The sequence below is a fragment of the Sabethes cyaneus genome, chromosome 2, assembly GCF_943734655.1.
Source record: "Sabethes cyaneus chromosome 2, idSabCyanKW18_F2, whole genome shotgun sequence".
Taxonomy (NCBI): domain Eukaryota; kingdom Metazoa; phylum Arthropoda; class Insecta; order Diptera; family Culicidae; genus Sabethes; species Sabethes cyaneus.
This window is the reverse complement of record NC_071354.1, coordinates 209,822,589-209,849,914: the sequence shown is the minus strand read 5'-3', so window position 1 is coordinate 209,849,914 and position 27,326 is coordinate 209,822,589. Positions and strand designations below refer to the sequence as shown.

The following is a 27,326-nucleotide window of genomic DNA, read 5'->3' as shown; positions in this document are numbered from 1 at the left end:
AAGCCAGATCGATAATAATACCTACCAATTTTTCCACAAAAAATATAAACGTTTCTTGGAACAAGAAATGGCACAGTGCGAAATTGATGTCACCCGCCCTTTTTTATGCCTACCGGAGATCGGTAGACCCGAAGACCCGTTCACGCATGGCTTTTGCCCTGACACGCAATTGATAATCTTCGTCTCGCGGCATTATATATAAATATTTAAAAGCGAAGCGTTAAATAAAAAGTTGGAACAAAAGGAAAAAAACTAAAGGCAATCGCTTTGAATTCACACCGCGTGCCGTCGGCCGAACCGAGCACCGAAAAAGCACCGCCTCTCTCGCGCGACGGAGGGAGAACCTAAGCGACTATGTCCCCTCCACCACCCGCGGTACTCCGCCGTCCACCCACCCGGGCGCAAGCCCCATGCACTCTGTGCTGTAGGGGCCCTATCACTCCAAAACGGAAGGCCGTCCATAATTCTTTTCTTCTCTCTCACACACGCACATGCCGCGAAGCGAGAGAACGAACAGATCAAGCGGGCGGAAAGCTTACCTCAAATATATAGTTTATGGCTTGCACTTCACCCGTGTGCAGTCGGATTGCGAAAAATGCAGCGCCAGCTGAGATGCAAGCTCTCACTCACTCTCTTGCTCTTTCTCGCCAGATAATGTGTTTTCTTTAGAAGCAGTGCTTTTCGGCTGTAGTGGGGGATCGTCATGATCATTACCATGGTCGACTGTTGATGGCGATGATGATGAGTTGGAAATGCAACAATGAGAGGAGCTGTCAACGGTCGGGCTCCGTTCGTGCCTACGTCAGTGTTGGCAACCGGCACGATACCAATACTCAGGAGAATGATTCTATGTGGCAAACACTTTTGTCGATGAAAACAAACATACATGTGAGCAAAGTGAATATATAAAACATACGTGAATCGTGAGCGAGAGAGAGCAAATGCTGGAAAACTCGCGACCGAGTACCGATTTGCTGCGGAAAAAGCACGTTGTTTTTGTGAAACACACAAAACAGCTGAGAACGAGAGTGCGCCTCGTTTCGCAAAACCGGCATGGTGAGCGAGTGAAGAGAGCACACTAGTGATGTACATAAATGATCGCTTCGGAAAGCCGAACGACCGAGGGGTTCGCGTTGTTTTTTTCCTGTTTCGCTACTCGGCTCACGCTTCTATCAGTGTGTGATGTTTTCAGAGCCAGTACGGCTGGAACGTGCTGTCGCCGTTGTCTTCTTTGTCAGTGCGATTTCAAATGTCGTTGCGTCGGGTAGTTGAGGTACAACACACCGGAACAGTAGAGCACCCGCGTACCCAATAGAAGAAAGAAAAAAGCAAGCAGTACTGAATAGCACAATAGAGGGGATTGGAGTATGTGTGTACTGTCTTACCATATCGGTGCAGTGTCTGTGGCTGTAAATGATTATTATAAATAATTACAAGTTTTGCAAGTTGAAAAATATTATTGAAGCGGTTGAAATAACAGCAGCGGGACCGGCTCGAGCCAAGTGATAGAACCATTGGGTGTGTGATGCAATCTACGGTAAAAGGAGGGGAACAGAGAGCAGAGGCACGAAGAAGAAAAAACATAGAGCAATAAAAATTACCATTGTTTGGATGGATTTATAATTTTTATTGTTTGCGTAATAAAAGTAAATATCGAAACAGCACACAAACCCGGGGTACACTTGCGTGGCTGAATTGGGGGAGAGAGAAGAACTTGCAGACGAAGTGTAGATTTTCATGTTTTGTTTTTCGTGTTGAGGGGAAACTCGAAGAAAGAAAGCGAGAAGCAGTAAAACGAGCGCCAAAACCTTTTAGTGGAAGTAATGAAAATTTTTGGTAATTATAATCACCAAAAATAGGAAAGAGTAATTAAACTGTGTTAGGAAATATGGAAGTAATATTTGAACGTATACAGAGTGAAACTTAAATAGCTCAGACAGTGAAGAGCTGGAGGGCAATCATTAAAATACGATTAAGTGACCAACAGAAAAAAAACCTGGGAAGCTTTCAAGATGAGATCAGCATATAAACACAAAAATAAAAATGAATGAATATGAAACAAAACAGTGCAAGATTATTGCCAACGAAATTAATAAAGAAAAAAATATAGGTTTTGTATAGAAAATACCGGAAATGCAGTGAGAAGTGCTAAAGCTGTTTCAACGAGATCCAATTGCGCGCGGAAGAGCCTTTCGGAACAAAAGTGTGAGTACTCATGTCCCACTAGAAACCAGACATCAAGCGTCGCAATTGTGTATCGTTCTCATTGCCAAAGTGCCCCCCACGGGATGACAGAAGGACGCCGGCTGTCGAATATTGCGCGAAAAACAAAAACCTAAGAGACATCTCGAAGCCACATGGTAGGCTCAAGAAAAAAATCGTTTTACTACCGTACTGCACAAGTAGACAAGTAGGAATCCTGCCTTCCGGCTCCCGGAAAAGAAGATTGCAGGTGTGTGGGTAAACAGAACAGTCTGTGCGTCCCACCTGATAAAAACAAGTGTATATATATAAGCAGCAGGAAATAGAAAGTTCTGCCACTCCGGGTGTGCATGTGTTGGTGTGATCCTGCATCATGTTTTGATTAGAATGGCCAAAGCACCCTACATTCGATTATCAACGTGCGAAGTGATGGTTCCACGTGTCGACCGCGACTGAGTGATCACGAAATATAATCTATGAAACTTTTCAACCAAGTTAGATCAAATAAAGTTCAACATGCCATCCGATACGCCGCCTCCAGTTCATTCGTCACCTACTGCATTGGACAGTTCAAACCGTCCGGCATCGGTTCCGTCAGCCGCTAGCGGTCTGACTGGTGCCGCATTTAAGCGCAGCAGTTTCCTAGATAAAACGGAGCAAATACTTAAGCCCATAATGAATCAAAATCAACAGTTCTGTCTCCGCTGGAATAATTATCAAACCAATTTGACGAGTGTGTTCGATCAACTTCTTCAGAGCGAGTCCTTCGTCGATGTTACGTTGGCCTGCGATGGACAGTCAATAAAGGCTCACAAGATGGTGCTGTCGGCTTGTAGCCCTTATTTCCAAACGTTATTTTTCGACAACCCTTGTCAGCATCCGATAATCATTATGCGCGATGTGAAATGGCCAGAACTGAAGGCTATAGTGGACTTTATGTACAAGGGAGAAATTAATGTGAGTCAGGATCAGATCGGTCCGCTTCTTAAAATCGCTGAAATGCTGAAAATTCGCGGCCTAGCCGACGTAAATGGCGATCAGGAGTTAAACCAAATCGAAAATTTAGAGCCGTCGGCAAATGTAACTGACGAAAACAATTCCAATAATGAAAGCAGCAGCAGCAGTAATTTATCCCGTGATACCATCAAAACTGAGAGCCGGCTGCATCAGACGGTTCCTTCGCACAACAACAACAACAACACGCCGATGCACATGGCCAAAAAGCCACGCACAGGCAGAGATCGGGAGACCAGCCGGGATCTTTCGGTTCGCGATTTTCCACGGGATCTCTCGGCCGGATCAACCACCGAGTGGCCGCTGACGGTTGCTCTCGATACCGTTCAGGCATCTACGCCAAAGAACAACCGCAAGCGCCGTTGGCCCTCGGGCGAACGCAGCAGTGTCGGCAGTCCGGCCGACAGCACGCCGGACAATCTGGAAGTTCCGTCACCGATTCCTCCGACTCCGTCCACGCTGTCGCAGCCGCAGGTTTCGACGCCGACCTCGCTGCCGTCGTTTTCCATTCCACCGGCGCTGGACCAGATGGCGGGACTGTCGTCACTGGCCACCATCACCAATCAACATCCGGACGATATGGAGATCAAGCCGGGCATCGCCGAGATGATCCGCGAGGAAGAAAGGGTAGGTGGAGTAGTTCATTTATTTTTGTTATTATTTTAGAGGTCTTATAAGGAATAGACATTGTTAAGATTAAATCGTATAGAATTTGTGTATTAACTATGCACAAAATGGAAGTGAATTAAAAATGAAAAAGAAGATATAAGAGTAACATGACCATCTCTTTAGGAATTTTTTAAATTTCAAGGTGGTCATTAATTTTACTGTTCTTTAAACGTGATTTTTGGGTTGATTAAAGAGTAGTAAAAAAGTTTGTCGTGAAATTTTTTATTTGTATTTTTTCGAATAAAGGCTTTAAGCCCTTTACCAATTCTTAAATCTATTCTACAACATAGGATTCCAAATAAATAAATTTCTACGCGCACAAAATTTCAATTGTCTTAAAATATAAAGTATTAGATTTATCGTCACTGTCCTCTAAACTCTCTAAAGTATTAACTGAGTCTATGTTTTATTACATCCGGGCTCATGCAAATGGTTATAATATGTTGCAATGCATTAATCTCCTTTATTGGAATTATGTTGGAACAGATTCTATTTACATCTGTATGTGATTAAAAAATCATGGAGACTGCGAATTATAGATTTTATTTTCTAAATAGTTGCTAGTAAAACTCGATAATTTATAAGTTTCCTCAAAATTTTGTTCAAGTATTTTCGAATAACATTCGTTATCGTTATGGTCTTATATGCTCATCGTAAATTCTACGTTTTTCATTTAGTTTGCATGGCATTATACTGAATTGTCATCATCATTATTAATAATTGGAAGTTTTAAACTTTAGATAATTGTAAGAATCAAAGTTAATTGGAAATCGAAATCGGTGCTCATTTCAAGCTATTATTATGGTTTCTGAACATCCCCAGCCGTTTTATCTATAGAGTAGCAGAAATTAGAACAAATCCTAAAAATTTAGAGATAAATGGAGTATACGGTAGATGTAACAGTAATAGTAGGTGTACCAGTAATTATTTACATTAATTGTTTACATTATTTACGTAATACTGAGTATTGATAAGTATTGATACTGAGGAAGATCTCACGTCGGAATTCCTAAATAATGAGATATTTCGAGTAGTGGGTACACCCACTGTTTCTGGTACCCTAAATAACCGTCTTTATACATTTTATTTTTATAAAATTATTGACGCGGACGCTGTAACTATTTATTAATATGAAAGCAAACTGATTTCTTTTAGTATCAACTTTTTCTCTAACACATGCTTTATCTTTTATGCATAAAATCAGATTTAAGACTGGGACCGAAAAGCTTTGTTTCATACCGCCATCCGGGTGAGATTGTGCCGCGGGGGTAAGATTGTGCCAAAAACCAAAAATATTTATTTGTGAAAATTTATTATATCTTTAGAAACTGGTGACCTAAATTCAAAATGATGATGAACATAACATATTTATTCATAACTTAGAATGGAACACAGATAATATTAGCAAACTATTCGGCTTAAACAGGGTTTCAAAGTTCGCGATCAAAAATACGCGGAAATAACGCTTGTAAAAAATGTCCCGCATAAACCAACCCAAACAAGAAATCGCATCAACCCTAGAAACGCTACTGGCTATATAAAGGCTGTCCATTGACTACGAACTCATTTTTAGTTATTTCAGACCTCCCCGGGTTATTTTCGTTCATACTTTTTGTATGATGCGTTGTTTTTGGCCGACCCCCTGCCCCTAATAATCCACTTAGTTCATGGACGGCCCCATGCGAACTACTTTATACTGATATTTAGGTGTATTGTTTATAAACATGCTATTGTTCACTGTTTAGGTTTTTAGCCTAACTTTATGTTTTTGGCACAATGTCACCCCCTAGAAGGGGTGAGATTGTGCCAAAGTTCATGCACTTCCAGTAAAATTAGGTTTCATTGTAACTAAACCATCTCTACGGTAGTTGTTAATTGAACAATTTAGTATATATTGACAGGTTTGAAGTCAACTTAGTTCCTAAATTGTGTGTATACTGAGCTAAAGAACAAAAATATATGCTCTTTTGGCATGGATGACGGTACTTTTTGTTTGCATTACCATTACAAGCCACAAGAACAATTTAATAATTTAAACTTTTTTACCAAGAGATACAAAAAGAAAATTAAAAATTAGATTAACTGGAAAATTTTGATATATAAGCCCTGAAAAATAATAATTTAGGGTAGGTGGTATTCGAACTCACCACTCGAGTGTGGAGTGAGTTTCCGTTAGACCATCGCATTATTTTTCTATTGCATGTTTTAATATCAAGTTTTATTTCACGCTTCTGTTTCTGTTGCACGGACTATAGGTAGTCGATAATTTTGTGTGAAATAATGTTGTTCCTATAGATTTGAAGTCGAATTTTTGTGCACATTACATTATACACACTATATTGCGTTTTGCGTTTAATAACTCAGTTTTGTTTTATTCATTTCGGTTTTGTTTTAAGCTTCACGTTAGCAATTTTTAGTTTGTTTTTGGTTAATTTTACTTGAGCTTTTAGTGGACATGTCTATCTTAAATTTGTAATTTTAAATTGAATTTTACTCAATTTGTTTAATTGTCTTTTAGTTTATGTATTGCCTTGATTTTAACTAAATCGAAATGTCTAAATGAGACAATTTTGCAATATAAGGTTTATATATGATTAAATGTTAATTACCCTGAAATTGAAGGCCTCTGACATAATGATTAAACTTAAAAAACAAAACTATATACGACATCTCCTCATAATTGCACTATTTATTTTGGACGTATTAAAAAAACAAAAGTTGCCACCTCGCTCGTTGTGCCCCTCTTCGTCTTGTTCCTACCGGATTTGATGCGAAAACCATTGTTGCAGGATAGTTGTCCGGCATTCTATCAACATGTCCTGCCTAGCGTATCCATCCAGCTTTAACCATTTTCTGAATACTTGGTTCGCCGTATAGACGCGCGAGTTCGTGGTTCATTCTTCGCCGCTATACACCGTTCTCTTGCACTCCGCCAAAGATAGCTCTTAGCACCCGCCGTCCGAAAACTCCGAATGCTCGTAAGTCCTCTTGTAACAGTGTTCACGTTTCGTGCCCGTAGAGGACAACCGGTCTAATTTGCGTTTTGTACAGTGTGCACTTTGTACGGGTGCTCAAATTATTCGACCGCCAGTGTTTGTCGAGTCCGTAGCAGGCCCGACTTCCGCTGATAATACGTCTTTTAATATCACGGTGGGTATTGTTGTCCTCTGTTGCCAGTGAGCCAAGGTATACGAACTCTTCGACTACCTCGAACTCATCCCCGTCGATTACCACGGTACTGTCCAAGCGGGCCCTGTCGCGCTCGGTCCCGCCTGCCAGCATATACTTAGTTTTACACGTATTTATCTTCAATCCAATCTTCTCTGCTTCGCGTTTTAGTCTGATGTACTGATCTTCCACCGCCTCAAATTTTTTGCCGACAGCATCTACGTCATCAGCAAAGAATAATTTACTTGAATTTTATAAAGGTTTTATTGTGGTATTAATCATTACCTCTGGTTTGATTGTAGTATTGCGCAATACCGAAAGGATACGAGTTACACACTTATAGTTAACTAGAAAACCATAATAAAACTGTTAATAAAGCAAAGAGGACAACTTGTTGGCTGCACCACGTCTCTTATAAACTTACCATAAGTGTGGCGTAGTAATACAAAATGGCGCACCAATCAAAGTTGATCTTATCGCGGTTACTTGTCAAACCGCAATAAATCTCTTAGTTTTACAGAGCTTTTAAATCGGTACCACCCTGACCAAACAGTTTTTTGCTGCTGTTATGAAGAATACCGCAGTGCCATATTCTAGTATTTTGTTTTAGCTCGCAAACAAAAATTCATCAAAGCAAAGTGTTTTGCAGAAAGGAAGTTATTATCAATCGGTTTTCCAGCCACAGGAAGCAACTAAAATAATTTTGCTAGAAATTGAGATTGACAAACTGAGTAGATTTATTTTGGTAAAACAACCAGTTTTCGAAAATTGCAAAATTGGCACAAGCAAAGCAAAGCCTGGGTTCTACATACCGTTATCTCTGGTGGAACTAACATACCGTTAGTTCTGGTGGAGCTCATAGTTTTATTAGCGGTTTTATGAAATTTGTCATGAAAACTACTATACAAACTTCATAAAACTTGAATTTGTTACTTGGGCTGCGCAAGATAGGATTATCACCAACCTATTCCTTGCATTTTTTTACATAGGAATAGGTATCTTGTAAGATGCCAAACCAGAGGCTTCTAATTTTTTTTCTCACTTTATTTTCAAGACTTTAGAAGGCTCTAATTATTGGGCTTCCAGGCTCATTTTTGCCCAATATACGGTGGCTTCTCTAACACCAAAAATATTGATCGGTGAGGAAAAACCCCCGTTTATTTTCTAGAAAATATTCTTAGAAAATTTAAGTAGATCAGTTCACCAGTTTTTGATAAATCTTGATAACATAGTTTATGTATCTCCAGAATGTGACCAAATTGCTTGCTTCCTCATAAGCCATGTTTATGGACTTCTTTTTGGATCCTCTTTGTTTAGTTCTTTTCGGTCATATTTTAAAGCTTTACCGATGTAAATGTTATATATTTGAGCTGAAAATGCTCGGTAATACATCTAAAAAAAATACAGGAAGTTTTGTGCTGAAACACTTTGTTTTTAATAGGTCCCACTTGCCCCGGGTGTTCTGAAGTGCCTCCCTTATCTCGACCCATATATTTAATGCCGTTTATTAAATTATTCAACTTGTTTTTGGGTATAACTTCTTGATACATTCATTATATTTTGCTATACTGTCAGAAAAACATGTACTTTTACGAAAGCCTGTGGCCAAAATATCATTTATAGAAAGGTGCATCAAACTTACAACGCAAATTGAAAATAACGCTCAAATTTAAGGTCCAATTCTAGTGTTTGAAATATTGGCATTAATAATCTATAATTTTATTGTATGCGTTGGTGTTGTATCTTTCGTTTCTAGAATGGTTCAGTCGAGAATGAGGTTGAAGAGAGTTATGAGCTCCGTTTCCCACTTACCCCGTATTCCCACTTGCCTTGGGGTACCTTAACTGAAGCCTATGAAGCATTCATTTGGCTCTACAAAGTTTCACATTAAGCTTAACTGAAAAGCTGAAACATCGAGATTAATTTGAAAGATTATACCTACTAATGCAAGAAATAAAATTCAAACTTTGCTGTTAGATTGTCCTGCAATAAGTTTGATTTTATGGCATCCTTTTTAAGATATGTGAAATAACAAATACAAACTTTTTTTGACAGTTTTCACCGTTATGAAGCATATTTGCATCAAATTTCATGGTGCATATTTGGACAAAATGCACGCAAAATTAGTGCACCACCAAATTTTTTTTTAAATTCTAAATTTAAGAGGGTTTCAGCCTGCGGCTGGTTTGCCTCTTACCGAATTATTGTAGATTTAAAAATACCTCTTGTTTGAGAAATATCAGAAAGGTTGTATTCCAGACACAACCGCGTAGCTGGCGTAGAATTACATTAGGCGGGTTTTTGTGAAGAAACCTTAAATAGTGAAGAAAACACTAAAATTCAAAGTTCAGTAGAAGTTTGACATTCAAGTTGCAGCAGGGCCCAACTAACGAACATCCAATTAACGAACCGTTCAATTAACAAACCCTCAATTTGCGAATCATTGCTATATTTTAGAATAGAAATCTTCCTCGCGCACCCAGCTATTAACAAAATTCTAGGAAAAAAATTAAATTTTCAAAGTAATATGTTATTGGTTGACCTGTCTTCACAAAAATTCAAATAATACTATATTAAGCGAACGTTTGTACGCGCTGATAATTATCAAAAAGAATGCTTGCCGTGCCGATGCCATTTAATTCCATTCTTTGCCATCTGAACATATACGCTCTTGTCTACTCTCTCATTCCGCGGTTGCAAGGCACGAAAATTGATTTACATTAGCCAGTTCATGACTGCATATGTCGACTGTTTGCTGCGTTATGTAGCTAACAAAAAAAACCAAACGATAATGGCTTTGATTTTCTTTTTAGCCTTTACATGTCAAGTAGGCAGGAACCGCTGCAAGATTATTCTGTTTCTCTGTCTTGAAGCAGCAGCAGCAGAAGCCACATCCACAAGCTTGGTGCATGTAATCTTCGTCCGCCGACACGCAAAATGTATGAGAAATTTTTGACTTGAAAGTTTTCGTTGATTTTCACTATGTAACGATTAGAAAACAACCTTCTCGAGAAATCCATACAATTGCTGTATCTTTTATGAGTTGAATAGTATGCGAACCATCAAAATCCGTTCTAAAGTGGAAGAGCTATTAGCGTTCAAAACCTTTCATTTTTTCGTGACGCTGCACAGTGGTTCAAACAGCGAAATACGTGATCGTGTGATATTGCGCCGAAACGTGAAGATTTTCGCGCCCTTCTTGTGAGAGAAATCTTTGGGTGATTAATTCCCTTAGAAGTGAGATACGAAATTTATTTTCTCATACATTCGAGATACAGGTGTGGTACTTTCGGCAAAGTTGTTGTAAATATTAATACAAACAACTTTGCCAAAGACACCATACTTGTATCTCTTCATGGAAATTATCTATTAAGCGTTATTCGTGGACAAACCCTTTAAAACAATTTTTAAACCCTGACTTATCTGGTCAATTTTTACGTGTTCATAGTGTTCTAGAAAGTTGTTTATCTTGCTAAAATCAACGTTTCTGTAGAACATTATTATAAGATATTTTCTAAAGTTTCGGAGATTTTGGGCTTTTTTGGTGAAAAATAGTACTTCTTTGAGCTTAAATATTTCCCAAGGTGGCAAATGGTGGCAGATCAAACAACTCCTACCTAAAAGTACAACAAAAAGCCTGTAAAAGCAAGTGTCAATTGATTGTATCTGTTTGTATCCTCAAAAGTTATAGTTGTTTTAAAAATCCATCTCAGTCATGTTTACAGAACAATTAAACTGTACTTCGGATGCAATAAACGCCATTTTGTTTACATTGACAATCTCTTTCTACCAAGTTAAGTTATCAGCCATTTTTCGCCTATTTTCGAATCAAAAATTAATGTAGACTTAAAATTATTTGACACAATTAATAAGAGAAAAGCTTCCAAATAGCTTACTTATGCCTATTTTGTAGGAGTTGTTTGATCTGCCACCATTTGCCACCTTGGGAAATATTTAAGCTCAAAGAAGTACTATTTTTCACCAAAAAAGCTCAAAATCTCCGAAACTTTAGAAAATAACTTATAATAATGTCCTACAGAAACGTTGATTTTAGCAAGATAAACAACTTTCTAGAACACTATGAACACGTAAAAATTGACCAGAATAAGTCAGGGTTTAAAAATTGTTTTAAAGGATTTGTCCACGAATAACGCTTAATAGATAATTTCCATGAAGAGATACAAGTATGGTGTCTTTGGCAAAGTTGTTTGTATTAATATTTACAACAACTTTGCTGAAAGTACTACACCTGTATCTCGAATATACGAGAAAATAAATTTCGTATCTCACTTCTAAGGGAATTAATCACCCAAAGATTTCTCTCACAAGAAGGGGCTTATTATACCAAGAAATGTTCCTAAAGACACTACATGTGAAAATCTTCACGTTTCGGCGCAATATCACACGATCACGTATTTCGCTGTTTGAACCACTGTGCGCTGACTTGAATCCAAATTTTGCATTGACACCCTGTGGTAAGACGTAGTTCCACGTTAAAAAATAATTTCGATAAATCAAGTTCAATTTTCAATAATATTGCTCTAGCTGCAATCTATAACATGGCACCGCATCAATTGATGAAGCATTGAGGATTTTTGTTTCAAGGTTAAGAATGGCAAGAAACATAAAAAATCGTTGATAAATGTAGTAACCTTTCTATCAACTGCGATAAGTCTGCTAGGTTAGAATATTACCATTCCAAAAGCACTATAAAACTGTGTCTTGTTCGCCTTCGTGTGCATATAAATGTCGTAGTCGTTACGTTCTATTGCAGTTTGACAAGCAGCGGCAATAAGTACAATCTTGTATTGCTACGCCATTGTAATGACATGCCTTCTCATGGGAATACTTAGAATTATTTTGTAACAGATGTTACCTAATCAACTACTTCTACTAATTACAACTTCGGATTTACGAATAGTTTTATTCGAGTTTAATAGTCAGCTACAAGTATTTCCTAAGATACACTAAAATCTTTTTTTACACGGTTTATTTTTTTTTTCGATTACTCAACAACGGTTCAACTTAGAAACCATTTACAAGCTACGTGACGAATGTCGGGTCGGTCCCAAATGTATTGAGAAATAAATGATGTCTCTAAGTTGCCCGTTCTTAATAATCAAAAAAAAAAAAACAAACCGTGTAAAAAAAAGTACTTGAGTGTACGTTATTCTTGGTAATGCGTACGATCACCGTAAAGCCATTTAGGGGTAATCGTTATTCCGCGATAAAATCTTACGATAAAATTCACTTGGGTTACATGGGTTGTCGATATTCGTGAGTACGTTTCACGGCCGTCTTATTTTATTTTACTGACACAAAACCCGAACCACACTGTGTAGGTCCTAAAGTCTAGGTACCGAAATACTGAAAACTACAAGTTATTTGGACCATCTTTTTTGTTTTGTTTTGTTTTAATGGTGGACGTTTGGAGAAGACTTTCGAGCTTTTTGATCTGTGAAGAAAACACAACTTAACCAAGCAAAAAGAAGATACAGTCTTATTTTTTGATCATCTTGTTTTTTTTATTCAAAAAAGCAGCGGCCAAATTCCGTCGGTATGTAGCGCTTCGTTTATATTTTTCTCGGGAGGTACTGAAATAGCCGATAAAGAAGTTACGCCTCCCTTTCTATTTAGTGCGTTATGTAATGTGTGAATGGTTCTTAAAAAAGGCAGCTCTATCGTACCCCAGCGACGGAATACCAACTGCACAAAAAACTTGAAGTCGAGATTATCACTTTTGAGCTCGTTAATTATTTTCATCAACATAACGTAGGACGTCAAAGAAACTATATTCAAATAACTAAATTAATTGAGTTTAAACAATAACAAATATATGTAGATCACATATTTTCTCTCAATGTGCGCAATTATTTTATCCCAAATCTTACAACTTAATATTGATGTGCGTTAAACATAAATTTTTACTTGTAGGTACTCAAAGTTGAGAAATATTGCAAGTTGTCCCGCTTGACGGTACCGAGAGGTTAAGCTATATAAAAATGCATCTGAATGGAAGCTGAATGGTACTTTTCTGTTGGCATACAGCTTCTTCGCGAATGTTTCTAAAGAACACTAATTTATTGATTGCCATCCGTTGGTTGGTTGAAGTATTATAAAAGCAACACGATGAACCCATTGCATTGGGGCAGTTAAATATTGTAGATATGCAAATTTTAGAGACTGAAATAATCGTCCGTCAGCTTTATAGTAGATTGCACGGATGTGTAACGAACTGTCTTCACTCTCCTCGCATCACACACTTGACCATCGTCTCGAATCCGCAGCGTAAGAAAAAAAGCTATATCAGTCTCAGCCAGCAGAATGCCTTTTCTCTTTTACTCTCGATAACCATCAATAAAATTGCTAGTTATGTTTAATAACAAAATGTCCATAGAACACGATCATATACGTTTTCACAAAAAGTTTCTCACAATAATGGCTCTTTTAGTTCTTATTCTCATTACCGCGTGTCGTTGGCGAAATCAGCAACAGCGGCTCGAACTACTGCTTTAGCTTTTCATTTATACCATTCCCAATAACTTCTGGACAAAAGTTGTTTAGTTTAGCGGATTTTTCCGAATAACTGTGATTGATTCATTTTGTTTTGCTTCATACTTGCTGCGCTCACCTATTTTTCGCGGTGGACGAAAAAAGGAGTTTCTTTTCTCATTACAGCGATAATTGCAATCTTTGGTAAATTCATACAGTGGGTTAAAGTGGGCCTATTGCCTGGTCATAATGCAAAAAGAAAATGATAAGCAATAATTTAGTTCGAAAGTAACACAGTTCTTCTTCAGAATTGTATTAAAAACGAATGGATTCCAAGTACAAGACCCAAATTTTGTTTACATCGTATCTAGTTTGCCTTTAGTTTATTGCAACCATCTACAATCTCTGTGCTCAATAATTTTGCCAGTCTATTTTTTTTAAAGGAAATACCGATATGATCAGAGCTCATTGTGCTATATTGCGGGTGAAGGGACGATGCCTAGTCTTAAGCATTTTAACACTAATTATGCGCGCTAATTATGTTTTTTCGATTAGGAAATCAATACCAGAGCAAAGATTATATCGATCATGATATTATTGATTTTATTCGACCACGTTTTAAGTGAAATATTTGCAATCGGAAAGAAACATATTCAATTGTGTAAGCACTCTTAAAATGTAATAACAAAATTTTTATGGGTATCATATTATTTCAATCGACTGGCTCAACAAGGAAACTTAAACCTATGTAATTTCTCTGAACAATCGCGATCGAGCCTGCGATCGAACATGGAAAGTAGCTTATATAAACAACACCACACACACTCCGCTTCCCCTATAATTTCCCGCCCCTGTGAAACCATATCTCCGGCTTCGTACCTATTCAGGCGGTTAATTGCCGCGAAAAGTATAGCCAACATAAGTACGGGAACAAAAGCGCGTTAGTTTATACCGCCGCATTTAGAATATAAATATCGTTTGCTGCAGCATCCATCCATCGCAGCATCAGCAGCAGCAGCAGCAGCAACATCATCATGAACCAAAAGACAGAAGGAGAGGAAAACCGAACCAAATGCCGATGCGAAAAAGGGGTTAGCCATATCGTATGTGATGTGGATACAATATAACAAACAATAATAATCATTTCTCGCTTTCAGACGAAACCGTCAAGATCTCGCGCTGAGTTTAAGTTCCTTACGGTGTGCGGTGCTGATGATCGAGAGGGTCGGGTGGAGGGGGAAGATGAGATGAGCGGGCGGGCGGGCGTGCGGACGTGCGGACGGTTTGGCGGTTGGAGGAATTAAAATGTATATTTTAATAATTTCCCTCTTGCGTTCGTTGTGGTTGCGTTGCGTTTCGAGAACGCTAAGAAATGTTTCACTCCCTTTCCGGCTTCGCCCGCAGCCCGCAACCACCGAAAACCACCGCCCGCCCGGCCGGCCAACCGGCCAGATCGTAAGTAATCCGCACGAAAACCCCTTCGCTGTCCTAAGATCGGTTTATATGCGATATTAAAATAAATAAAATGTGCGCTTGTGAGTTGGATTCTCGTAAAAATATAAACGCAATTTGCGGCATGTTTCACCCTTTACCGCCACTTGTGAATACTTCATCGCTGGTTCTGCTGCTGTTGGTTCTGGGTCCGGCAGTCGCATGGCTCGGCATGGGAAAAGTTTGGTGGCAGTTTCACTTTTCTGCACACGTGTTCAGAGCCGCGACCGCGGATTCCATAAAACGTCTAAATCGTAGACACCAAAACCAGCTGCAGCGTGTGTTCTGCTGCTAGTCTAAGAGCTTGGCAGTCGATGAATGCTGATCGATATTCCTTTTGGTGTTGTCAATAGATTTTTTTTTTCTAAAACGAACAACGCTATGCTAATAATAATCGATAATCGTTGAGAGTTGAAGGATTTTATATCATATTTTTTACAAGCTCTGTTTCCAAAACAACGCACCAAGCAGCGTCTTATAGAAGGGGCTGGCGCAGGCAGAAATAAAACTCAATGGAATGAATTTATTTTATTTATTTCCTCACTTGGTCTTCGCCGGCCCACATTCATCTGTGGAGGCAGGCAAACCGGTAGGCCAGCAGGAAGGCAGGCAGGCAGGGCGGATAATATAACTGGCAATCAACATAGGGCACCACGCGGAGGAAACATCATCAGAAACGGTGGCGGCCGCTGCTCGCTCGTATATTAATATATTAGTTATAATTTATTTAGAAATGTTCCTTGCAGCGACTGACTGACGATTGGCGTCACGTTGCCACTCTAATTAGGTACTACCGGGTCACTTGTGCAGAGGAAATCTTAGTTTCAAGAAATCTCTCAAACCAACGGTTCGGTTGCAAAACTGAGATTCCGTTGATAAATTATAATACTTAGTAGGGATATTTACACACAATGATTCATGTTTTTCTCCTCATCACCATGTAGGATTAGATTCTGACGCTGATGAACAATCACCGCGACCACGTTCCTGGGCCTGGGCTGCCTGTTTTCTTCTAATCATTCACTCGTAATTTGTTTCGTCCGCTCAGCGCTGGCTGGTCCATTCGATCCGATCCGAATGTCCGGCCGAGTCTTTTATGGGTTTCAAAATCAATCAGTGATCTGGTTCTTTTTCCTTTTCATTCCTATTCTAACCCCGAACGGAACTGGAAAGTGGCTTTGCTTTAGAGCTATTTTGAAGAAAAAGCATAACGTTGTTTTTAGTTACATTTTATAACCTGATAATCACTAGTACTATAAGGTACTGACTGCTAGAATAAGAAATAATATTTGAAGTGCTTGTAGAATGTGTTGCAGCTCGACCCAAACCCAAACAAAACGGTTTGTACCGATCAAGGGCCTTGAAAATGCTATTAATCAAGATCGCTTGAATACCCACGAAACGGATCCCCGCGGCAGAGAAAGAATGTAAAAAAAAGATCTGCGTAAATGCACACGCTTCTGTAAAAACATATCAGATATATTTACATATCTGTTAGAATTAAAGTTGTACGAACTGATGTATCGATTAATTATTCACGCTTTTAAGCAACAGTAGCCCAACTAAATGTAGTTTCATAGTTCATGAAAGGAGTACCAGCTATGCCATTAGTACTACATAGGTGTGGAATTAGCCTTGCGTAAAACGGTAACAGATGGTAACAGATGATGAATAAACATAGGAGCAGGATTGCATATTAACATAAGAGCAGAACACTGAATAAAACTTGTACTCGGTTGTTGTAAACATCTCAAACTTGAAGTAGTAGTTTAGTCTAACTAACTTTCTAATAGACAACATGATCGGATCAGGCTAATAATAATTTTCAGTGTTGCTATGCATCGATAAAAGTACTGATTCGGATCGAAACACTGTTAAAGGTGATTCCAAAACGTCAAATAATGAAATACTTGATATATACCTTAAATACTTGCGGAATAGTGCATAAATGCACTTCACAATTCTTTTACTCCCAGAAGACTTATAATTTCATAAAATAATAGGATCCTATTTTTAACAGTAGCCGGAGAGGTTTTCAATATGAGCGATATGAGCCTTTGTCGTTAGCCACACAAGAAGAAGAGTAGTAAATTATTTTTCATACCTTCGATATTTTAAGGCTTCGATGAATAATAATCTTGGACAATATAGGGTATTGCACTAGGTTTGCATTTCATTGAAACTACCGCTTGTGCCTGCTGGTTGGGTCTGGCGTCGCCAGTATTTGATGACCTTAAATACAAAATCGAAACGTCGTCGGAAGAAATTTAAAAAACTGTTCAGATTCCTGTAGCAGACTGAAGAGCCGGACAAACAATAAAAAACCAAGTTTAAAAAGCTACCAGTCGTGAGGATACTATAATAGGGTATGTTGCTGCTTCGTAGTAATTGCCTATTCCCGTCCTATCCAACACAAATCATTAAAAATACCAGCATTTTTGTGACACATAATGCAAAACTGGTTATTCCTTAATATTTTAGTGTGTTGTCTATCATAGGTACGCGATCAATCAGAGTGAGCTGAGATCAATTTAAATGCTTTTTATCATTAAAGAAGTCCTACCAGCCAAATTTCCTACATTTTTTCGTGCGACGAAGCAGACAATGTCGACTAATCGTTTTAATTTCCGTCATTCATAAATGAAAATAAGTCCGTATCCGATTGCTAATAATTTGGCTTAAACCCCATCTATGAGGTTTTGCACTACCTCCAAATCGACATGTTTTTTTTTAAATTTACCTATGCTTTTGTAGTTTTTTTACAAACCGTTTTAAGATAAAAGCGATTTTTCGATAAGCTCTTATTTTTAACACTGACCGGTGACGTTTTCAATACGAGCTTTCATCGTTAGCCATACAAGCAGAAGAGTAGTAAATTATTTTTCATAGCTTCGATATTTACTTACTTACTTACTTTACCAGCCGAGAGGCGGGGTGTTTCTTGCCGTATCAAGAATTCCTCTCCATTGTACTCGGTCCTGGGCTATTCCTCGCCAATTCATTGCGCGTCTCAACACACGCAAGTTGACTTCAACCTGGTCGAGCCATCTAGCACGTTGGGCCTCTCTATTCCTGGTGCTGGTGGGGTTATTGAAGAGAACGGATTTCACTGCACAGTCGTCCGGCATCCTTGCGACGTGGCCGGCCAACGAAGTTTCCCTACTTTCGCCAGGTATACGATGGGAATCTTTTCAAGCAGTGCCTGTGGCTCGTAATTCGTACGCCTCCGACACTCTCCGCTATCCGTTTGTACTCCGCCAAAAATAGTTCGCAACACCTTTCGTTCAAATACGGCAAGTGCACGTATATCTTCCATAAGCAAAGTTACTGTCTCAAGTCCGTATAGGGCTACCGATCTGATTAGTGTTTTGTACATCGTCAGCTTTGTCAGTAGGCGGCGTATGCTCGTTGATCAAAGTATTTTGAGGAGGGAAAAACAGGTTCAATTTTCAGCTTGAATGCGTAGTTGGACCTGCTTACTCGTATTATTGACGGCGGCACCCAGAGATCCCAAATATACGAACTCATCAACTAATTCCAGTTCATCGCCGTCAATAGTCACTGTCCATGGGAGGCAAACGTTAGTTTCTCCGGAGCGTCTTCCCACCATTTATTTGGTTTTCAACGCATTGATTTCCAACCAAATCCTCCTAGCCTCCGTTTTTAGTCAGGCGTAGATTGCCTCCGCCTTTCCTAGGTTCCTAGTAATGATGTCGAGGTCGTCGGTAACTGACTGGCTTAAAGCAGGTTTGCTTTTTTTTCTAGGGACATGGTAAATGGGGTACCAAATCACAAAAGTTTCCTAGATCGCAGATCTTGGATGGACATTCCTGAATATCCGTTATTGGACCCATTGGGATTCAAAACTGACCATTTTCAGTTTTTTATATGAAAATGGTAAATGGTGTATAAAATTTGATTGAACCCGTTTGCTATTTTAATCTCGTCTGCTACCTATACGACTTGAAAAATATTTTCACTGCATTCCGGAATATCTCCAAGAAAATTAAATCGAACTTAATAAGTATATTCCTTGCTTACAGGTCAATCGAATCGGGTTCTTTTAAGACTAGCTACATAAAAATTTATTTATTGATTCATTGATTTATAATTCATCGAATTCTTGGCCTACATGAATCTAATTTCATACTAACGCATCCAATTCTTGAAGGCATGTTGGAAAATGACGATTACTGGAATCATTTCTCGCGTAACTTTTCAAAAGGACCTAAGTAACATTGAGAGATTCTCTTTGGTCTTCCTCTCTTCCGATTAGGCCATTGCAAATCATATTAAAAGTTTTTGTCACCTCCCCTTGGAAATTGGCTTGAAAAATCGGGGAGCAACAAAATAATTTGTAGGATACGAGTTAAATTTTTTTTATAAAATCAATTGTCTGTGGACTCTACAGCCTGAAAAGCTTGAAAAATGAATTTACGAGTTGAGTTAACGTTTCTAGCATGAAATAGAAATGGAAATTCAAACAACGGAATTTCCGAAAATCGCCCAAAAAATTTTTTTTTTCGTTTTTGTCTTTTTTTCGTAGATTTTTGCATGAAAATTAACAACGTATATATTAAAAGCAAGAATAGATTTGGTTTTCACGTTTGAACTTAAAATAAAAATGCATAAAATCCATATTTTTTTGCTCGATTAAAAAATTCTCTTTGTTTTTTTTGCCTCCCCCCCCCCCCCCCTTCAGTGGCCCAATACCGGAGGGACAAAAACTTTTTAAAATATATGTTTGTAATGGCCTTATTATGGCGACATAAATGCATTTCAACAAAAGTTTTCTTAATGATTAGGTAAATAGTGAGACCATCAACCGATTTATGTAAGGCTGATGTTTTATAGTGCATTTGCTTCGCCGTGGCAACCGGAAGAAAAGAGGCACAAAGAGAATCTCTCATTGTTACTTAGGTCCTTTTGAAAAGTTACGCGAGATTTTTCTTGTAAACGACCAGGCCAACTGCGCAGCATATACCGCAGAGAAAATTGCAAGGAATAAAATGGCACCATAAATAATACATTCAACTCATTGACATTCAGGGAAAGGAAGAAAGCGTGGACCTCCCGTATCAAACGCTTTCTATCTATATGTATATAAAAGCCTTGTCTAAACCAGGCCCTCGATAAACCAGTCGCCATATTTTCATGGCAAGAATCGCCCACATTAAGTAATGACTCAAATCAATTATACCAGATTGCATTCAAGACAAGCAAAAGTAACGTAGTTGCATCTCATTAAGTTACATAGTCGTGTACCACCGATTCTCTCTCAATTAGCCGCGAGGCGAGAGGCGACGCACGCGGGTTACAGCTAGTACAATATATTAACAATACAATTGTTGGGAGTATATTGGCTAATAATTGCTAATTGCTTATTTCGCTCTCTGAAAATAGATTGAAGAAACCAACTACCAAAAAATACATTGGTTTAAATTGGCTCGAAGGTTATCCAAAACCATAGCTGTAAGATGATGTACTGAAAATTACACAGTATCGCATTTTCTAGTTTGGTTACCCAATTATACAAATTACAGTATTTCCAGGTGTGGCCACGTGAAGGCGCTAGGTAGGGGCTTAGCATGGCTAGAGCTATGTTAGGCGTTTCTTCCTAGTTGCCTTCCTCATTTCATACCCTCATCGAACTCTGGGCCTACATAAATGACTTCAAACTACGTACATTATCACAGATTACAGAAAGTTGAAATGATTTTTAAAGACATCAATACTAACATTAGAATCGAATTCGTCAAATACTTGTTTTAACACTAAACACTTGCCTCTAACAGGTTCGTTTTGTGCGTACTCTCTTCTATAAACATTCAGTCTAAGGAACTGTCGAAGCCAAAGATTTCTTGAAGCAGCCTTAAAATTATTTTGACTTAAAATTTAAGTAGCATCTATTTCACCTAGTAGTACTTTAGCACTATGCACTTTAGCCTAGTAGCACGAACACTCCCTTGGCAATGTCACGTCTTTTTCTAGGGTATTCATGCCAAGTGACGCGCATCGATTCGCATCTTTCCAGGGCAGAAACCTCAAAGCGAACTTCAATTCTTTTGATCCATACGTCATGCTATGGACTCCGCAGCACAGCTACCGTTTCAAGCGTCGACCGTACCAGCGAGTAGTACAGTGTCCTCAGACAGGACGGATCGTTAAATTCCTCACAAATCCGAAAGAGGGATCCAAAATTACGATTGGCCTTCTCTGTGCTGTCACAGTAATGCTTTCTACACGACAATTGTATCTAAAGTAAAATTCTTTAAATGCTGAAACTCTTCCAATTGCTTCATCTTTAATCGTGTACTACCAATGCATAGGATACTTTTTACGAGTGGTGAAAATAACGGGACAGTCGCTCACGCTGATTACCATGCGATTTGTAAAACATCAGTTTGCAAACAAGTCGCCCATCCATTGTAGCTGCCTACAATCCTCAATTGACCTGTCAGAATATTTTCAAATCATCTGCGTAGAGCAGTTTGCACTCATCGGGTATTTTGAATATCAATGATTAATATGGAGAAAATCAGCGTTCCGTGATTACTGCCTTGCGGCACAGAAGAAAGGCTCTCGCTCTCGGTGTGTGTGTGTGTGTGTGTGTGTGTGTGTGTGTGTGTGTGTGTGTGTGTGTGTGTGTGTGTGTGTGTGTGTGTGTGTGTGTGTGTGTGTGTGTGTGTGTGTGTGTGTGTGTGTGTGTGTGTGTGTGTGTGTGTGTGTGTGTGTGTGTGTGTGTGTGTGTGTGTGTGTGTGTGTGTATGTGTGTGTGTGTGTGTGTGTGTGTGTGTGTGTGTGTGTGTGTGTGTGTGTGTGTGTGTGTGTGTGTGTCTTGCTCTGCCTTTTCTCTCTCTCTTCTTTTGCACAATCACTCTCTCTCACCCTCTCTTTCACTCTTTCGCGCTTCCATCATGGCCTTTCAGTTCCATAACTCATCCCTCTTAACGTGTGGAACTGAACGCTTTCCGATATAAATACTATGGGAGTTTTATAAATGATATTTGGAGTCGCAAGTATTTTATTTGTCTCGATTGTCAGTGAAATATTCGGTACTGAAATTTTATATTTAAAAAAAATTATCTTCCATGGCAACACTAAAATTCATGCTAAACAGCTGTGACTGATCTAAAAGCAAAGCCTTAGGCTTCAACGTCTTTCTAAGACTTGACCCTTTCTTACCAACAGACTTCGCAGCCGGTTGTTAGAGGATATGACAATTTTTGTTTTTTTAACGTACATAATAGTTACGGGGCTGATGTAATAATTCTTCTGACTTTATTTAGCAGCACCGCGTAGCCGAGATTCGAACATACGGCGACTGGCTTGTTAGATTAGCATCTTACCTCGAAGCTAACTTGACGGTTACGCAACTCATCTACATCTTGATACGTCGATGTAAAACAATTTATAATTTCAAAAAGTTGTCTTATATCGAAATTGCCTTATGTCGAAACACGATTTTTTCAAAAAAAATGGCGCTAGCTGTCGCCAATTTTGTTCTGTGTGGTGTGTTTGCGTTTTTTGAACTATTTATTATTGTTTGAGGTATTAGCTTTTTTACAATTTTTAGGGTTATTTTAAAATAATGAACATCTTCATGGCGCCGATTTTGGAATAGAAAATTAGCTCTGGTATCGTCACTAGCTAGAGTAGATGCTCCAGTAGTTGTAGTAGTGCCTGAAGTGGTGGAAACTCGAAATACTTCGTTACTTTTGCAGATTTTGGTACAAGTTTGACAAGTATCGAACTATCAGTATCAGTATTATTGGTAAGTATCAACTTGTACCAAAATCTGAAAAAATAACGGAGTATTTCGAATTTCCACCATTACAGTTACTACCACAACTACTGGAGCATCTACCCTATGTCAAAAGGATTTGTATTATATCGAGGTAAAAATTGTCTAATATCGAATTGTCCTATATCGAGGTTGTTTTATAACGAGGTTTTCTTATATCGAGGTATCCCTGTATTTAGGGTACGGAAGGATATTTTCAGCAGGTTTCTAAATTCAGCCTATTTGCTTTTTCTTTTGTCAATACAAATACTTTGCCGAAAAAGAACGTCAAAACCACCTGTTTTTCTACTAGAACTAGGCCATAGGCCGAAAAAATAGATGCAATCCCTTAATGGGCCGAAAATACCTTTCCGTGCCCTATACCAAAATATCATTCTAATTAAAATAAATACTATGATGCAATCGAAGAACGGATGCTTGATTACATTGGTGTTAATACTAATTTTATCAACTAAGACACAAGATGTCTTATGATGGTCGAGTGCACTCGCAAGACGTTGATTGAAAAGAAAATAACTCATTACAAGCTAAAATTAATTTTATACAATTTTAAAATTTTACAGATGTTTTATTACTTTTATTCAGTAGGATTTCGAATTTGGCAACAAATGCATGTCACCAAAATCGAGACCCTTTTTTGATATGAAAAAATTGAATTAGAAATTGACTAAATATTATTATTCAACGATTGCAACCATTTTATGTTCAAAATGTTCCGCCAAGAGCTATCTATCCGGTGCAATTAAGTTTTTGGCAACCTGCGGTAAGATGTAGTCCTACGGCAATAAAAATATTATTGTTCGAAACATTCTAGAACCGCAAACTTTTTTTCATGAACACACACAGGGCAACAGTTTTTCGTCATTTAAAGCACGTGAAGCATATTTTTGGAAGTGAAACATTTTGTGTTGCCAAAAACGGATACTTTTGTTGCCAAAATCGAATGCGAGGCATGCCAAATTCGAAATCCTACTATGATATTTTTGGTTTAATCCAATTGCGGAGGAAAATGTTGTATGTTTTGAAAATTACTTACTGCAGTAATAGTGGTTTGATTCTTCAAACATTCATTTATTTTACTCACTATGTTGGTAATTTTTCTGAATTCTTACCTATTTAGCCTTAGATCCAGTAAGCATGCGCAATTTCGGTAGCGACTTTAAATCGAACCAAAAATAGCCAAAATACTGGGTGCTCCTGTATAGTTGTATTTCTAATGTTTTTGTTTCGAGGGTCGTCAGAGGCTCGGAATGTTTTTTGTTTTGGAATGTCATTTGAATTGTTGCCGTGTTTTTCGGCTACGATTCACAACTGTTTTGATATAAACATTTGTGACACAACAGCAGTTTGTAAGCAAACATGCCATCATCATCATCAGCTAAAACATGACTGACCACTGCACTGCACTGACCAGCAACAAGCGCGTGTGTTGCCCGTTAGCGGCATGCCCGAAAGGCGTGCTCTATCGAAGAACGGAAGTTTTCGTACTTAACATGTGTGTACATCAAGTTATTGCTAATTTGGTGAAACAGCGAATTTTTAATAATTCTTCAATAAAAAAACATGACTAAATTTATGATGAGTCGCTATTTGATTGAGATGTTCAAATATTTCGAAATCTATCCATCAATTACCCGTTATCGGTGATGTTGATTTGACAATTTATATTACATCTACCTACTTCGCTCCCTTCGCGTTCCGCTGCGTGCGTTTCTTAAGAGCTATTAGCCACATCTTGCGGGCACAGGAGAAGAAAATCGAATATTGCTATATTATTGAACATTTTTTAACTATTCCGTCGGCTTCGATAGATAAGATAAAATAATTATAGTCCAATATAATGGTTTTCTTCTTTTCTCTCGCATTGCGTCACTCGGTCTACGTATCGTGTGTCTTGTGTTTATTTTTCCAACATAGGAAAAGCTACGCATTAATGCTGACCAATCATTGGATCATTGTTTTATTGTTTGTTCTGTGTGGATTTTCTGGTTCGCGGTTTGCCACTTTAACATTTGAACGCAAAAAAAACATATTTTTCAAATTAATTGCGGGTCCGCTTATTCGCTTCGTTAAACCTAATAATGACCGAGAACCATGTGGAAGACCAGATCACCCCGCTAGGTGAGTCGAAACGGGGTTTTTTCTATATTGTTGTCGAAAATTAGCCCGTAATGAGTTGTTCGATTCATTTATGACCGCCGTGCTGTGGTCTCTCGGAGCAATCGATGTGTTTTTTTTCTATTTCGATAAGTCCCCGACCGTCATAATCAATTTATCAATTTATATTTTTTGATAAACAAAATGCGTTTGCGATGACTGGCGTGGCGGTGTGGCCCGGACTGAGACTGAGTTTTCGGTTCGGACAAATTGAGTTGCTGTGTAAATACATTTGGCTGCAATAAAAAAAAGTGCGAAGAGAACAACAGTTCACGCAATTGAAGCCACGGTGGCGCGGCGGCCGTCGGATGGTTCGAGCCATCGGTTGGTGGTGTGAAGATTGCGGTCGCTCGGACAATTCGCTTTTTTTTTCGTTCGATATTTTTATTGCCTAATATTACGTCAGTTTACGATGTAATCGTTACAATCTTTCGTTTTATTCGTGTATTATTCAGGTTTGAAGCTGCCATAAAAACACTCGAGACATTTGTCTCCGCGGTTAGCGTTTCCGAATGTTTTTGACAGTCACGCGTCACGCTGTTAGAGTATTTTCAGAATTGTTTATTGCTTTTAAGTTATTAAATTTGAGGCGAATTTGGAAGCTTCGGGCAAGTGGCTGTACATTTGTATTGCTGCACGGAAATAAACACCTAACTGGAAGGTTTTTAGGTTAGAGAACCATTCACCGTAACACATTCGTCATGCGTAAGTCTTCCCTTCGCCCGCGATATGTCCGTTTCGCATTTAATCACCATCATCGTCTGAATGTCTCCCACGTTGCGTCACGGTTTCGGCTGACAAATACATCTAACTTACCGACGACAGTCGACAACAGCAGCAACGCGCGGCTGGCGGAAAATGGGCTCCGGTTCGGTACTATTGCACTCTTTCAACATTCATTATTCTCTGTAGATCCATCAGTCATCTTGCCGCTTGTCCTGCTCCCCCGCCTACGCCTCTGGCTGCTGACTTTCTCCGTGAAACAAACACCACGTCGATACCGGACCGTGTGTACATCATATTCTTGAAAACAATAAAAGGCTATGATGATGTTAATGACTCTCTTTCTTCGACGTGACAACCATACGGTGCAGTGACTTTGAACGGTATAGTTGACGATTGAAAGTGGCTCGATATGATTAGTATTTAAATGTTTCTTACAATTTCTTTTAGCATGGTTATAAAAAATTAACAAATAGTTGATGCAAAGTTAATTAAGTTAATTAAGTCCGCTTCTAAAAAAACTACTGGCTGGACTTTTCAAAAACAACTGAACGAGCTCTATACTTACATACTCTATGTATACTTCTATACATTGTATAAAATACCTACTTAGCGCTAACGCCTCCTAGTTGGCAGCGAAGTACACACTGGTCTGACAATTGTTTGCAAGAGTCTAAGAACATTTACATTGTTGGGTCAATCCCGTCGTAGTGGTTAGCATTCACGCCTCTCACGCCGAGAATCCGGGTTCCAATCCCAACCCCGCAGAACGAATGACCTAAGTTGTTAAAGTGACTATAAAAAAAAAATGCATTGTAAATTTGTTTTTATAAAGATTGTTTTATTTAGTATTTGGCCCCTTTTTTCTATTTACTGTAGTGCCTCTAGTTGTCGCACCAAGAAACTAACTAACTAACAGTGGAAGGATTGATTAAGAATCTGGAAGGATTGTTTACTCATTTTTTTATATAACAATAGTCTTTTCCAATAGACAAAGGGAATGGTCAAAGAAAGCAATGAAATCAAAGGTGTATATAGTGTCCAAACAGAGTGACGAGAAGGAGAAGAGCACAGGTAAAGAAGGGTCATTGAAACGACGCTTTCTAAGTTCGTATAACGTTCATCTTTACCCAAGCCGGGGGATCCGCGAATCGAAATAAAAGACTGTTGGGAGTCTGATTGCCGAAATTCGCGTGATGAAACTGTATGATTAAGTTCTGACCTAGTACAATGGATATATTTTGATGGACGATGAAATATTTGTAAACATGGACTTTGGGCAAATCCTGGGTCAAAAATATTACCTTGCTAAACGTAAGAGAGATTCTCCGGGTAAGTTCAAATTTGCCTCTGCAGATGAATTCGCTCGCAAGTTGATGATTCGGCAAGAAAATAAAGATGTTCAACTGGAGCAACTGTGAATGTACATCTTTACAAGGAGAAGTGTCTTCAGAAGATAGTTTTGCCATTCATTTAATCACACGAACGTGGCGTGCTCAATTTAACCAGCTGCCATTACAGCTGGAATATCGTGAAATAGCATAAGCAGAATATTATTAATTTTAATGACAAAAGTATGAATCCTGCAAATTGTTGAGATTTTTGA

General features: G+C 38.6%; 1 protein-coding gene across 3 annotated transcripts in view; it reads left to right on the top strand.

The window, feature by feature from the left end:
- The first annotated feature begins 1,246 nt into the window (after window positions 1–1,246).
- The window catches only part of LOC128737551 (protein bric-a-brac 1-like), a 370,491-nt gene continuing 344,411 nt past the window's right edge, over window positions 1,247–27,326 (top strand). For all 3 annotated transcript variants that reach the window (XM_053832220.1, XM_053832219.1, XM_053832218.1), the window contains exon 1: window positions 1,247–3,843. In XM_053832220.1, coding sequence (XP_053688195.1) covers window positions 2,719–3,843 — 1,125 coding nt within the window. In that variant the 5' untranslated portion in view covers window positions 1,247–2,718. The remainder of the gene's footprint in view (window positions 3,844–27,326) is intronic.